Below are 12,821 nucleotides of genomic sequence, written 5' to 3'. Positions count from 1 at the left end.
CATCAATAATCCAGATGGCAAAATGGCTGCAGCTTGAACATGAAAATGGCAACTGATTTCTACCATGGGTGTGTTACAGTGTTAACACTGGCTATGGAGTGCGGGGACAAAGGCCGAATGGCAGGGGCAGCATGACAGGAAGCATGCTCTGTTGCTGCCCGTGCTGTACCAAGTTCGGCCTCTGACATACTTCAGTCTCTGAGGCTGTTAATTCAGCACTGGCACTAAAACAGAAAAAGCAAGACATTTAGAGAGAGTGGGTTCCCCCTCAGTCCACTAACTAGTACAGCCAGTGGGAGTTTTTCAGTATCAAACACATCAGGAGCAGCTAGCTCTCCAAGGCTCAGGAGTCCAGGCAGCTACAGCACCCCTCTGCCTTCTACTTAAGTTTCATCCAGGTCTGAGAACACTGAGGGAGGGGAGGGGGGGAAGAAAGTAGTGAATCATATCGAGAGGGAGGAGTTGGGGGCAGGAGGGACAGGAACTGCAGTTACCAGATGCTGACTCAGCATGCTTTTCCTCTTGGACCTTGCACAGTGAGCAGACAGGAGGGACATTAATGTTTAACTCCATTTAATGCTGATTTGATGAGGGGAAGGTGAAGAGTATTTCTCTCCCTGGAGCCACTGTGCTGCTTGTACCACATATATGAGGCTAGAATGACTAGACAGCAAGTGTGAAAAATCAGGACAGGGTGGGGGGTAATAGGAGCCTATATAAGAAATAGACCCCAAAATCGGGACTGTCCCTATAAAATCGGGACATCTGGTCACCCTACATGAGGCCCTGGTGGCTGCATGGACTTTGTCATACAACATAATCCAAAGAGCACAATCTAATTGATAAGCTTCAGAAGGAAAGGGAGGAAATCAACAGCATTAACACTTTGGCCTCCATTTCCACGGTTTACTGGCCACACAAATGAAGCTGGAGGACAGACAGACAAACACTGTACAAAAGAAAAGTAAGGAAAAGCTCTCTTCACTTGCCAGCAACCTACATTATCAATGATCCATTCAGAAACAGGACCCCCAGAGCCACCTGCAACCCAGCCTTCTCTGGCTTGTAGCATTTATAGTGTGGAGATCAGAGCAGGTCTCACAGGCTCTGCTGCAGGACCCATTTCTGTGTGGCTTTCTTCAATAATGTGTGTCTCTGGAAAATAGTTCTCGTTGTGCTGCAGCTAGAAAGTGGTAATTGGGAAGTGCTGATTTTCATTCCATCAGAGGGACGAGGAGGACAGGGAAAGTCAAGGATGTGTTCAATGCAGTAGGCGAGGTCCATGGAGTGGGGGAGAGAGAGGGGGTGGAGGTGATAACATAGTGTCTAACCAACATCACCCTGATTTTTTGGGTTGTCGGTCACTTTTTCTCCACCTTGAATTCTTCACAAGGTGAATGAAATCTTCACCTGACAGCCTCAGTCAGAAAGCAGATCTAGTAGATAAAGCTCAGGATTGGGAGAACTCTGAGTTCTGTTCCTAACTCTAACACTGACTTACTGTATAACCTTTGGCAAGTCACTTCCCCTTCCTGTCCATCAGAACGCCCATTTGTAAAATGGGGATAATGTTGACCTGCCTCTCAGTCAATGATTGTTAACAAAGCACTCTGAGATCCATAGGTGGAAGTGCAGAGGCAAATCACTAGCGCAGGATTGTAATAAATCCGTGGCTAGCTAGGAGCCCTCTGCTGGGCACCACACTCTGGGAAAGATGTGGGCAAATTAGAAAAAATCCAGAGGAGAGCAACACAAATGGTTAAAGGTCTAGAAAATATGACCAATGAGGAAAGATTGAAAAAAATGAGTTTGTTTAGTCTGAAGAAGAGAAGACTGAGGGGGGATATGATAACAGTGTTCAAGTACGTAAAAGGTTGTTATAAAGAGGCGAGTGGTAAATAATTCTTTTTATCCATTGAGGACAGGACAAAAAGTAATGGGCTTAAATTGCAGCAAGGGAGATTTAAATTAGACATTAGGAAAATCTTCCTAGTTGTAAGAATAGTTAATCACTGGAACAAATTACCTAAGGAGGTTGTGGAATCTCCATCATTCTAGGTTAGACAAACACCTTCTCAGGGATGGTATAGATATTACTTAGTCCTGCCTCAATGCAGGGGACTGGACTGGATGACTTATTGGGATCCCTTCCAGTCCTACATTTCTATGATTCTCCTGTGTGTCACAGTGCTGCTTGAAACAGCCTCTTGGAACTTTGTAATGACAGAAATGGAACTCAAATTCCCCTTCTCCAAAAGCAAGAGCCCCTACCAAATGAACTACAGAAGAATCACCATTAGCTGATAGCAGAATACTGCCTATGAGGGCACTCTTCAGCACTTCTGTTGTTTATCTTTTCAAATAGAGGCCACACACCAACCAAGTCCTTGCAGGGTGTTTCTATATTTCCTTTGTATTTGCATAAACCACAAATTTCAGATGAGCACCCCTCCATTAAGGTGTTTGCACCATTCACTTGAGCCTCCTCCCAATTTGGTCCCCTCCCCTCATCCTGCGCTGCATATTGTGCATATGGACAAGGGATTAAAAGCAGAGCACAGAGGGATACAATGAACTACTGGGTTAAATGGAGATCCAATAGCCATTAACAGTGACTTGAGACCAGTGGCATTAAGGAAGTAGTAGTTTATTAGAGATCTACTTCAGCCTCCACTATAAAATGAAATGCACACACTGGGAACGAAATGAAAAGCTATGCTTGTCAGCCTCTTTCTCAATCCCTCAGGAGGGCTGAGTGGGAAAGAATTCTGTAATTCATCCTGTGAAAATGACAGTAAATGTCTTAGAGTTAAGGAGCCCATAGCGAGAAAGCACATGATTAAGGTGATTGGAACAGACCAGGGGATCTATCCAACCATCCTTGCACTGCGGCTCTGAAATGTTCTGTGTCTGAGGGAGGCTGGAATTCTTTCACCAGGATGTAATGATGGCTTTTGCTTTATTAACCTCTGACGTGACTGGATATCTCAGACCAAATCCTTCATTTGAAGGCCTAATTCTGAGGCTCTTTACCCTGCTCTACCAGTATAATCATAATTTAAACCCATTTTAAGGCCCTGCCCCATACAGCTAGAGAAGTTGTAAAGGGGACTTAGTGTAAATGAGAATCAGCTCCTAATTTGTATTTATTCAATCAAACCTCCTAAAATCTGCCTTGAGTTATACCCATGTAAATCTGGAGTAACTCTAATGTTATTCTAGATTTGCAGGGTAAATATGGGATCAAGATGATTGTGGCAGATACGAGGCCAGCTTTCTACTCTCTGTTATGCCTGAGCAGCTCTGCTGCAGTCAAGAATCTGGCTTGTGATAATATACAATGAGTTCTGTATGTATTGCAATCAGTTAACTGGTTTGACTGTAAGATGCCACTGAACTTTTCCCCAAATGATTTTATCTGGTAAAATTAAGATTTTGGTTAATTGTTTGAGATTGCATTTTTGTCATTAGGGGTAAGGAATGATGGGCGGGGGCATACCCTATTTGCCTGAGTGTGGACTGACTAAGGACACTAGGATCTGATCCTGTGCTTGCTCTTTTATCTATGCTCCATAAAGAGTCAGTTCTAACTTCTTACACGTTTTCTGGAGCGCTATGTTTCCATCCTGCCTAGAACCTCTGATCTTCAGTCCCAAATTTGCACATGCTTTTCTGACATATAAGCTGTGTGAGATCTCTCCTGGGACTTTTTATACAGCCTTCCTGATTGCCACTGTATTGTTGTTGTGCTTGTTTTTCTGTTGCCTTGGCTCCAAAAAAAGCTGAATGTACATACTGATAGAGACTGCTTGGAAATAAAGTAAAATTCCAGTTTAGTCACTGATTAAACTAGTGTTGTTGGGAGGGGACTTCTATTAACTTAATCAACTGGGTGTAGCTCTAAGAAACAGAAAAGGCATCTGGGTGTTAGCACTGGCCATATCACTGAATGCTGCCCTCAAATAATAGCTGCCCAATTTTGCAGCATGCTAAGACCATCCGATAGGAAGCTGAGCAGCCTCAACAACTGATTGGGAATCAATGAAAGAACTCAGCCTCCATCACAGAGTAGCAGCATATGTCAGGATTGATCCTAGGTGAAATATTAAACAGACTGTAGAGACAAAAATAAATATTGGTCTTGATTCTACTTTCCCATGCCAATTAGGAAAAACTCTACTGAAGTCAATTGAGTTCCACTGCTCTAAGAGTAATGTAAAAGGAGAATCCAGCCCATTAAAAAAAACAAAACCCTGTTCCTATGTTACTGACTATACCTGAGATTATTAATCCAGAAAGAATAGTTAAAATCTCACTGAGTTTTCACCATTTCACCATTTCTGATGATGTCATAAATAGATGGCCTGTTAGAGATTAATTAAAATAATTTATTAAAACAAATACATGTGACAGACACTTTACATTCAATTACATTAAAGCATGCAATGCAAATTAGATCTAGTCAACCTTGTGTCTTGTTATGGCTGCCTCCTTGCACCTCCTTCTTGTTGTGTGCCACGTCCCTTGTCACATCTTGTCCTGATTTAGGTCCTGATTCTGCAAGCAGCTCTGGGCAGATCTCTGCACCCTCATGGAGCTCTCTTGAAGTCCAAAGGCCTCCACATGGATGGAGAAGTCTACACATGTAGTACTATCATCAGGATTGGGGCTTTAAACTGTAAATTCTTTGGAACAGGGACTGACTTTTACTAGATGTTTATATAATGGCCTGTGGTCCTAATTCTGATTATGGCCTCTGAATGATACTATAAATGCTAAATAAGTAATGTGCTAAAAAGGCTGTTTATCTTTTGCTATTTGAGCAGTGAAACTAAACTCGCCAATTTCACTTTATGGTTCTTGTGCACTATCCCAAGTACCTTCCGTTTGGATTCCCAACATTGCAGGGGACTCCTTAAATAAAAGAGAATTATTTTAATTACAATGCTTAAAAATAATAAGTTTTACATTTGTATATTTAAGGAGAAGCACAGACTACTGCTCTCAGAGGAGGGGGTAAAATGGGATCCAGTGGGAGCCACCCCACCTCCCAGCATCCCACTGGATCCAGAACTGTGCAGGGGAGACCCCCCCATTCTTGGGGCACTGGGACCCAGATGGTACTACCCCTCCCTCCATGTGGGCCTTGGAGAAAACGGCAGAGAGGAGTCAGCCAGAGACTCCAACCAATAGGGACAGAAGCAGCCAAAGCAGGGATCTTTGGTCCTGGGGACATGTGGAGAAGTTTCTACAGTTTTGACTGGACTTTCTCTGTCCTGTGCTCCAACTCCCCTACACCTTCAGTCTCTTCACTTCAGCTTTACTCTAGACCTGACCCTATTACCATCTTCTCCCCTGCCCTGTCCCCCTCACCTCTTCCCGTTTCTTTCTGTTTAGCTGATCCCTCCTCAATAAACTCCCCCGCCCCAAAACAGTGATGGAATTAATATGCCATTTGCTGACATCACATTTTTCACTCTGCCGGAGTGTTCTACCCATCCCCTTATCCTGTGTCTGTCTTGTCAATTTGGAATATGAAATAGCAACTGCCTGTTACTGTGTGTTCATAAAGCACCTAGCACAAGGGGGCCCCACTCTTGGTTGACCCTTAAACACTACCATAATATACATTATTGATTATTATTAATTATTATTATTATTATTATTAATAATAATAATAGAAGATGGATGCACAGATAGATGCAATCCCCATGGAAAATTTTTTCTTAAATTGGAGTTGTTTGTTGAAGTAATTAATATTAATATTATATTATTATTAATAAAAAGAAAAGGAGAACTTGTGGCATCTTAGAGCCTAAGCTTATGCTCAATAAAATTTTTAGTCTCTAAGGTGCCACAAGTTCTCCTTTTCTTTTTGCAGTTTCAGACTAACACGGCTGCTACTCTGAAACCTATTATTATTAATGTAACCTTTAATTAAAATGCATAACTACAGCATTACCATTGACGAATGTATACATTAGAAAGACAGGAAATGACCAACTAAGGTAACTTACATAAACATACTATTTCCTTTACATTTCATACATTTAATTAATAAGATTGACTTGAGCAAGTTTACCTTACAGATTCTGATAACAGTTGCAACCTTCCTCCATCAAGACATTCTTACAAATGCTTTCAACATATAGGTCACCCGTCTGTGTGTGTGTGTGTAATTGGTGATGTGTCTATCTTCTGTTTCAGAGTAGCAGCCGTGTTAGTCTGTATTCGCAAAAAGAAAAGGAGTACTTGTGGCACCTTAGAGACTAACAAATTTATTAGAGCATAAGCTTTCGTGAGCTACAGCTCACTTCATCGGATGCATCCGATGAAGTGAGCTGTAGCTCACGAAAGCTTATGCTCTAATAAATTTGTTAGTCTCTAAGGTGCCACAAGTACTCCTTTTCTTTTTGTCTATCTTCTGTTTCAGAGTTCAGGTTGTTATTGGACTATGTAAGGTGCACATATCAATACTGATATTACTGTAATTAATGTAAACTAGCTAGTAATTTCCTGTCTTCTTAGTGATTCAGGTGTGTAATGGTCTGTATTGTGTTTGAGTTACATTCATTTCTTCAACAACCTTAAGTCTAAGTTAACAAAGATTTTTGTGTGGGGGAATTTCCTTGTGTTTGTAAAATAAATATAAGGATGCTTGAAAGCTTCAGGTGGGTTGGCACAGGAAACATTTGCTCCATCCAGCTCCCACTGGTGCTACAGAAATAATAATAATTTGAGGTGGGATTTTCAAAGGAGCCTGATGACTTTTCCACACTCAGAGTTGCACCAGTTCAACCAAAGATGTGATTTTAAGCCCATTTGATTAAACTGATGCAAAAGGCTCTGATAATGCTCTTATTTTGTCTTAACCAGGCTTATATCAATTTAGTTTAAGTTGGTTAGGAACAGGTTTAAGCTAAACTGAAAGAACCTGCTCTTAGGATGAAATAAGAGCATCCACATGGGTTTGGATCAATTTATCTAAACCAGTTGAAATATGTGTGTAGATGAGAGTTAGAGAATCAATGTGTGAGAATATAATGCTAGTGAAAGATGCCAAATTAACAGCCCTGGAGACAAGTTTGTCTCTTTATCCGCAGGATCATGCATGAAACACAGCAAGGCAAGCTTCTCCCCCTCCCCCCCGCACTGCCTCTTGTCCTCAGCACCACCCTGGCAGGACCACATCTAAGTAGGGGAGGGGACTTTCCTCTCCCTGTCCACATTCATCCCTTGGTTTCTTCTCTTAGGGTATGTCTCCACTGCAGTCTGCAGATTTAACCCAGGTGATTAGCACCTGGGTTAGCATGGTCCTGATGTGAGCAACCCCACTGCAAAGCACACTGGAGTTGTTGCATCCATATTGGTGCTGCATACACCTGTCTGAGGCATTCAGACTCCTGCAATCATGTTCTCTGCTTCTTAGCATTCACTAAGCTGTATCACTCTATAAATTATTTTGAAGTGTATTGTGGGAGAACTTGTCTGTCCTTCGTGAGCTTCTCTGTGGAAGTGCCTTTAGCTCACCAATCCAGAAAGGTGAACCACTTCCAGCTTGGCATGCTCTAGTCTAGACTTCTGTCCATGGCCTCTGTTCCAACCAATGGTAAGGCATAAATCCAACTCAGAATAGTGACCTGTTCCAACTTTTGGAATTAATGTAATTCTCATTTTGGAACCAGGAGGCAGACACAGGGCATGAGACGTGGGGTCATTTTGGCAGCACCCTGTTCCCCTGAGAAAGTGGTGGTGTGCCTTGCTAAGGAGATCATGCAGGCTGCATGCAGACATGGAGCAGTGAAGACAACTGATGCAAGTTTTAATAGCTGTAAATCCTCCTGTGCTGAATGGTAGTTCTGGAGCAGGGCCACAAGCATAGAGTGATGGAATCACATTGTCACGCAGACCTGGGACAACCAGCAATGGACCCAGAATTTCTGCATGAGGAAGGCCACCTTAGACTCCCAACCAGGATGCCTATGTTGGGGAGATTTGGAGCAGGGTATACTAAACTTTATTTTTAGTATTGATTTGGACCTTTCTATTTATAACCCACAGAGTATGAAGAACTAGAGCAAAAGAGCAGCCAAAGCTATGCCAAGGTTTTTATATAGATAAACATCTCGAGGAGCCACTCTACTGGCTGAAGAGAGAGCACACACATACCATGCTAATGAAGATACACAAAACTGCCAACATCTCAGTATTTAGTATAGGGAGAGGAATGCAGATTATCTTGTTTGGCTGCTGGAGAACTATCTACTTACAAGCAAAAAATGAAGGGCACCCAGCTGGCTAAACAATCACTCAGCCTCAGTTTTCTCTGATGTGCAGTTCTTTTTTCCACTCTGAATGCTACCTCCTTGAAGCTAATGAACCAATAAATAAAAGGTGGGAGATTGTCTTTATTCACAGTTACTACTATCTGGCATTACAGCAGCATTCCTTGTGGTTTATAGTATTACTATTATTATTTGTTTTATAAATAATGGTGCTAGATGCTGCCCCCCACACAGTTTCTGTGCAGAAGAGTTTACGATCTAAATAGGCAAGACAAACAAAGAATGGGAAAAAGGAAATATAATTATCCCCATTTTACAGGTGGGGAAATGGAGGTAGAGCTTGTGTGACTGGAAAAGAGCTGTGTAGCTCAAAAGTTTTTCTTGCTCACCAACAGAAGTTGGTCCAATAAAAAGTATTACCTCACCCACCTTGGCCCAAGATCACAACAGGGAATCTGTGGCAGAACTGGGAACTGTGTATCAATTTCCCCAAACCCAGTTGTTTATATGAGGGACTTGCATGGGGGCAGCTACAAAGGTACAAAAATTCCCTGGTGCAGGCAGGGCCTCCTCTGCCTCCTGGTGTTGGTGACTCTGGGTGGGTCTGTGCGACTTCCTGCATTTTGGTGCAAGACCATCCAACATGCTAGGGCCGACTGGGGCCATCGTGAGCAGGGCTAGGCTAAGGACACAATCCATGCATCCAGAAACCCTCCTGCTGCCCTGTTAACCCTGGTGACCCACCCTCTTTGAAAGCTCGCTCTGGCCTCGGGCCCCAGGCTGCACGCCGCCAGGGGGGACACTCAGTCCTCTGCAAGGGGAAGGGACCAGAACAGGGAGAGATTAGTGCGCATGTGCACAGAAGCTGTGCCACGGAGGGGCGAGGAAGAATCGTGCGCACGCGCACCGAGCAGGCGCGCAGGAGGACCCGGGGGAGGCTACGGCTGGGGCGGGGCGGGGCGGGGCGTGGCTGGCGGCAGGAGGGGGCGGGGCCAAAGCCGCCTCCGCTCTGTAGGTGCCGCCGCCGTCTCCGCAGCAGCGACAGGTGCGCGGCGCTGGTCCCGGCTCGCCGCCCGGCACAGGTGGGTTGTTGCGGGCGCCGGTCCCCGGCTTGCTGCTGCGCCTGGGTCGGGTCCGGCGCAGTAGCTGGGCCCGCCCCGCCCGGACGCCCCTGGCCCGTCGGAGCCCGGATTCCCGCCGAGGTTCGGGCCCAGGCCGCCTCCCCGCGCAGCTCCTGAGGAGCGGTGGCGCCGGGGCCGGGCGCCCCCAGGCCTTGCCTTGCCCCGCCCCGCCCCCGGTCGGCGGCCCGGCCCCGGCTGCTACCCCCGGGCCCCGGCGGGCCGAGCTGCCCCGCGCCCGGAGCGACCTGCCGGGCTGAAGCTCCGCTCCCCCTGCCCGCATCGCGGGGCGGGGGCCTGGCTCGGTCCCGTCCCGCAAGCAGCCGTCGCTGGGGCCCGCTCTCCGTGTGCCCCCAGGGCTGTGGGAGGGAGCCCCTGGGGCCGGCGGGTAGGACCGGGCGGCCAGAGGTGAGACGTCAGCGCGCCGCTGCACCTGCCAGAGGCGCACGGATCCGCGCTGAGATGAGCCCTTGTCCACCGTGCTGCGCTTGGGACGGGCTGGGTCAAGCCTCTGTGCCCTGGATTCGCTTCCTGCCCCTCCTGAGTCCTGGAAATCTCCTCGGTAAACCACGGGAGGAGGAAGCCGCTGTTCATGCCCACAGTGGGAATTTTCTCTGGAATGAAAGCTGGATATGTGACTCTTCGCTTGCTTTAGCTAGTTTAAAAAACTGAAAGATTGTACCGCTCTAAAGCTGTGCTGTTACAGTAAATCAAACCAATGCCCTTAGGAGCTTTTGCTGTATAAGGTTCTCATAACTGCATAACTCTGGGATAGATTTGCCACCTCCATGTTCCAAACGAAACGGAACAGAAATGGTTTCTTCATATTGTTATCCTGTTTGGCCTTAGTGGCTAGTTTAACAAAAAACTGGAGTCTAGTGGATGGTTCTAATGGGGTGTAGAAATTGGTGATAGTCAGGTATTTCTAAAAAAGAAAAGGAGTACCCGTGGCACCTTAGAGACTAACAAATTTATTAGAGCATAAGCTTTCGTGAGCTACAGCTCGCTTCATCGGATGCATGAAATATGTGAACCCATCAAGGAACTTTTGCCGAGTACTGTTTTAGGTAGGTGGTACGTGTATGGGAAGGCAAAACAGAAACTGGAAAAGAGAGAGCGAAAGACAGCTGGGAAAGAGCAGTTGAAAGAATGTAGCTGACCCCAGAAGAAACCTGGGGAGAAGATTTTGGGTTGGGGGTACAGACTGCTTGGGGCTGTGAGTTACAAAAACAAAAAACTGTCTTCTGCTTCTTGATTCTTTCTGCATTCAGAGACACAGGGCTTTATATGTTCTTTGTAAATAAAGAAGAGTGCATTACAGAAATACCTGATAGGTTTCAGAGTAGCAGCCGTGTTAGTCTGTATTCGCAAAAAGAAAAGGAGTACCCGTGGCACCTTAGAGACTAACAAATTTGTGAGCTGTAGCTCACGAAAGCTTATGCTCTAATAAATTTTTTAGTCTCTAAGGTGCCACAAGTACTCCTTTTCTTTTTGCATATTTCTTTTGTCTTAGGTGGGGGTTTATCCTTACAGTAATGGTAGGCATGACCTCACCATTCAATTATCAGTCTTAATGAGACTCAATCCATAACAAGGTTTCATTGAGCTGATAATATAAATTGTCTGATCATTTGTGTTTGTTTTCTCTCTTCTGTGCTGTGCAGTATTGAAAATTCAGCAATGAAAGTTGTCTGCTCCCATCTTTCAAAGAAATGAAAGGTGTCTGATGGCATCTTGTTACATTTGTGGAGAGCCTGTTTTATATGGGCTGCTAACAAATGTTTAGTCAAGGGCATGGTACAGTCTTCACGTTCTTTCAGGATATGCCCTAAATATTAGGTAAACTCTTTGAAATGCGATTTAAGAAAAAAGCCCCAGTAATAATTATTTTGCTGTTACAAAAGCCTCTCGTACCATTACAGAGGAAAAATGTTTAGGGTTATCCTCCCTTTTCCAGCTTTGGTACAAATCTGGACCACAGTATCTTCATGTGCTACAGTGTTATGGTTGTAGATCACACCCTAATTTGATAACCACCTTGTAGTTACTGTGTAAGGTTGTCTCAAGTGATTTGTTCATGGCCACCTTTCCTCCTCAAGTGTGGACTTATTTGTTTGGGGTAAGAAATCCAGGAATAGTTCTCAATTTTGAATTGAGCGGTTAGGAAACTGAAAACTTATCTTAAAAAATGATTAAACAAGAAAACATTCAGATTTTCCTGCCACAATCCCAGGAAATAGTGCAGTTAGCATTTTGTCCTATTCTGGAATATTATGGTTGTGGTGTCTTCAAAGTCTGCAGTCAGACAATTAGATCTGATCTTATTCTATTAATTGAAAGATTAGACTATATAGTGAACCCAAAGAGCCTTATTCTTTCCGAATTTCTCAAGTGGGAGGTAACGTTTAGTTCAAGGTACTGTTATGGTAGTACACAGATATTAATAGGATCTGTGAACTTCTTGAGCAGTGCACGTTCTCTTTTATGTTGATTACCTGCAAATAATTTTTAAAGTACGTTCTATAGAGAGAGAATTCTGCTGTTGTGGTATAGAATCTTAATTTGTCTTCTATAAACAGTATCATAGCTGGTACCTTTATCAACTTAGGAGCACCTGTACTTCCATTGTTCTTCCTTGGGCAGTAGGAATATTGCTACAATTCCTACTGTATCTGCTTTAATAAACTTCTGTTAGAAAGTCAGTGATTCAATAGGTGTATCTTTCTGTATTTTTAGCTTGACCAACTTGTAAACTAGCATTCAACTAATGAAATTAAACATTAATTTTTTTTAGAGGATGGTCTTCTGTTTTTGTTTTTTTTTTTTGTGGTGTGCAGTGCCCCCAGTGGTTCAGTAGAATGTGACAGAAATATATTGATCTGATATTTCTTAGGGTGACAGTATCGGGTAAAAATGTAATTTTTACATGTTCAACTTTTAACTGAACATCTTGAATATTTGAATTGTACAGGCAAAGCCTATTCCTAAAGGAGGTTGAATCTTAGGCTATGTCTACGCTACTGCGGTAAGTCGACGTACGGTACGCAACTCCAGCTACGTGAATAGCATAGCTGGAGTCGACGCACCTTAGGTCAAGTTACAGCAGGGGACTTACCTTGCTGGGGTAAGTTGTTGTTGGGGATAGAGTACAGGGGTTGACTGGAGAGCGATCTGCTGTCGATTTGGCGGGTCTTCACTAGACCCGCTAAATTGGCCACTGGTGGATCGATCTCAGAGCCTCAATCCCGGCTGTAGTGTAGACCTTCCCTTAGCAAATGTGAAGAAGCTTAATGAGAGGTTGTGGTAGCTACTGCTACTTCAGTGTTCTGTTGGCACTGAAGCCAATAGCTTGGTAGCTAGACAGTTAAGTGTCTCTGAGCCCCAGGTAGAATCAGGTATTTGTGTTGATGCAGATGTC

At 44.3% G+C, this 12,821-nt stretch overlaps 2 protein-coding genes across 9 annotated transcripts in view; both read left to right on the top strand.

Moving 5' to 3' along the window:
• Nucleotides 1-8,389, top strand: part of LOC119845605 (protein FAM186A) — a 32,496-nt gene extending 24,107 nt beyond the window's left edge. Inside the window, exon 7 of one of the 2 annotated variants that reach the window (XM_043506413.1) lies at nucleotides 8,062-8,389. In XM_043506413.1, coding sequence (XP_043362348.1) covers nucleotides 8,062-8,068 — 7 coding nt within the window. In that variant the 3' untranslated portion in view covers nucleotides 8,069-8,389. Of the gene's footprint in view, nucleotides 1-4,548; nucleotides 4,961-8,061 lie in introns of those variants that run through there. The other variant, XM_043506414.1, reaches the window with a different exon arrangement.
• An 853-nt stretch (nucleotides 8,390-9,242) lies between these two features.
• Nucleotides 9,243-12,821, top strand: part of LIMA1 (LIM domain and actin binding 1) — a 41,860-nt gene continuing 38,281 nt past the window's right edge. For 4 of the 7 annotated variants that reach the window (XM_038378959.2, XM_038378957.2, XM_043506407.1 and 1 more), the window contains exon 1: nucleotides 9,243-9,367. The gene's annotated coding sequence lies outside the window, so the exon portion shown is untranslated. The remainder of the gene's footprint in view (nucleotides 9,368-12,821) is intronic. The other 3 variants (XM_038378958.2, XM_038378960.2, XM_043506404.1) reach the window with 3 other exon arrangements.

The sequence above is a fragment of the Dermochelys coriacea genome, chromosome 20 (genome assembly GCF_009764565.3).
Source record: "Dermochelys coriacea isolate rDerCor1 chromosome 20, rDerCor1.pri.v4, whole genome shotgun sequence".
Classification (NCBI taxonomy): Eukaryota; Metazoa; Chordata; order Testudines; family Dermochelyidae; genus Dermochelys; species Dermochelys coriacea.
Note: the sequence above shows the minus strand (reverse complement) of the source record. Positions and strands in the feature narration are given on the sequence as shown.